Source organism: Belonocnema kinseyi, chromosome 10, assembly GCF_010883055.1.
Source record: "Belonocnema kinseyi isolate 2016_QV_RU_SX_M_011 chromosome 10, B_treatae_v1, whole genome shotgun sequence".
Classification (NCBI taxonomy): domain Eukaryota; kingdom Metazoa; phylum Arthropoda; class Insecta; order Hymenoptera; family Cynipidae; genus Belonocnema; species Belonocnema kinseyi.
In genome coordinates this window covers 101,796,826-101,799,073 of record NC_046666.1, presented here as the reverse complement: position 1 = coordinate 101,799,073, position 2,248 = coordinate 101,796,826, and the positions used below count along the sequence as shown (strand labels likewise).

Genomic DNA, 2,248 nt, shown 5'->3' with positions numbered 1-2,248 from the left:
GACAAACTTTTAATTATATATATATATATATATATATAATTTAAAAGAAACGGTAAATACCCACCGCAGGGTCCCACTGGGAGCAACTGACATATATGAAAGGTTGTGTATACAAAGCCGGTACCGGTGAAAGAAAAATTGTCGGTACCAGTAAAAAAAAATTACCGGTACCGACAATTTTTTAACTGTTTTTGAAAAAAGCATATTTTAAAGATAGAGCCTAGACTGCTAGAAGAAGATCTTAAAAATTCTTTTTTCCAAATGTGTTTAATGCTGGTGTTCGATCCTCAATATCGGCTATCTTGCTAGTTTGTTTCCCAGACTAAAAATTCTTGGAAAAAAGTTATTTCTGTGACCAGTCACACAGGTGCATTCCAGTCCGACCTCACCTCGGAAAAGGGTAAGTATTTTTATCCAAATTCTTTCTGTGAACAGTCACAGGGGTGCCTTCCCGACTCTACGAGACGTTGGAAAAGGGTAGGGGATTGACCATCATTATTTCTGTGAACGGTCAGAGGGGTTCCTTCCCACCCCCAGGGGACGACAAAAAGGGGTAGTGGTTAGACCAACATTATTTCTGTGAAGAGTCAGACGGGTGCCTCCCCGCCCCGCCCCCCACGAGACATTGGAAAAGAGTAGGGGATTGACCTTCATTATTTCTGTGAACAGTCAGAGGGGCTCCGTCCCACACCCCACGAGACGTTGGAAAGAGGCAGGGGTTAGAACAACATTATTTCCATGAACAGTCAGAGAGGCACCTCCCCCTCCCCCCATGGGACGACGGAAAGAGGTAGAGGTTAGACCAACATTATTTCTATGAAGAGCCTTTGGATTGTCCCCCCTCTACGGGACGTTGAAAAGGGATAGGGGTTCGACCAAAATAACTTCTGTGAACAGTCACAGGGGTACCTTCCCGCCCCCACGAGGTGTTGGAAAGGGGTAGGGGTTCGACTAACATTATTTCTGTAAACAGCCACAAGGGTGCTCCCCCCAAGAGGCGTTGGAAAGGGGAAGGGATTATGCCAACATTATTTCTGTGAACAGTCATAGGAGTGTCTTCCCGCCCCCACGAGACGTTGGAACGGGGTAGGGGTTCGACCAACATTATTTCTTTCAACAGTCTAAGCGGTGCCCCCCCCCCCACGAGACGTTGGAAATGAGTAAGGGTTCGACCATCATTATTTTTGTGAACAGTCACAGGGGTGCCTTCCAGCCCCCCTCCCCTTAAAATGTTGAAGAAAAGTTCGAAAAATTTGAAATCCATGAATTCTTTGGATTCCGTAAATTCTACGAATATCGAGAATTTCTTAAATTGCATGAATTCCTCGAATTCATTGAGTTGCATGAATTCGTTGAATTTCATGAATTCCTTGAATTGCATGAATTCCGCGAATGCCATGAATACGCGCGCTCAGCCACTACCTTGATAGAAATATGCTTTCTCAAAAAAACGGGTAAAAAATTGTCGGTACCGGTATTTTTTTTAACGGTACCGACAGTGTATACTGTATAGTCATAGTGTATACATTTCGTATATGGAACTGGGACCCCCCCCCCCCAGAACCGCATTAAATCCCAGTTACGGCCACTTCTCATGGTTGTGAGATGGGTGACCACATGTCACGACGAAATCACGACAGGCCAGTGAATCCTTGTATGACTTGGAAATATTTTGTACATATAATACCTTGTAGTTTTTAGATATTGGAATTTTGACTTCTAACAGCACAATTTTTAATAAAATAAAATAGTATCGAATAAAATAACATTTTTGATATCTTTCTAGAAATATCTACATATGAGAAACTGATAAGAGAAACTTTACATTAATGAGAACGGGTGTCCACCTAGGTCGGTCTAAGCAGACGCAGGTGGTAGGAAATTCGACACAATGAAAAGCTATCGGGTGGCGCCAGTGCACGGCACATGCCCACAGGGGTACCCTGTCCCAGCATTCAGGCAATTGGCCAATAAACTTGGTTTTCACTAGACTTTCAATTATAATTTACTAACGGAAGGTGATACAAAAAAATCATATTTATCGATTCTTCTGTCAAATTTATGATAGAAAATAAAAAAGAATGGAAGATAATTAAAAAATTGAGAACATTAAATACAATACAGACAATATCATCAATACAATTTTATTGTAGATTATGAGAAGAAAAATTCCAATAAGTAATAGCTTTATTTTATCATTTTATAGAATCCAGAAGAAAACCAGGTTTTTTGGTACGTAGTGTATATA

At 41.1% G+C, this 2,248-nt stretch overlaps 1 protein-coding gene across 1 annotated transcript in view; it reads right to left on the bottom strand.

Moving 5' to 3' along the window:
• LOC117182071 (Down syndrome cell adhesion molecule-like protein Dscam2) overlaps positions 1–2,248 on the bottom strand; it is a 292,904-nt gene that overhangs the window by 172,403 nt on the left and 118,253 nt on the right. The window contains exon 8 of the mRNA XM_033375097.1: positions 364–384. Coding sequence (XP_033230988.1) covers positions 364–384 — 21 coding nt within the window. The remainder of the gene's footprint in view (positions 1–363; positions 385–2,248) is intronic.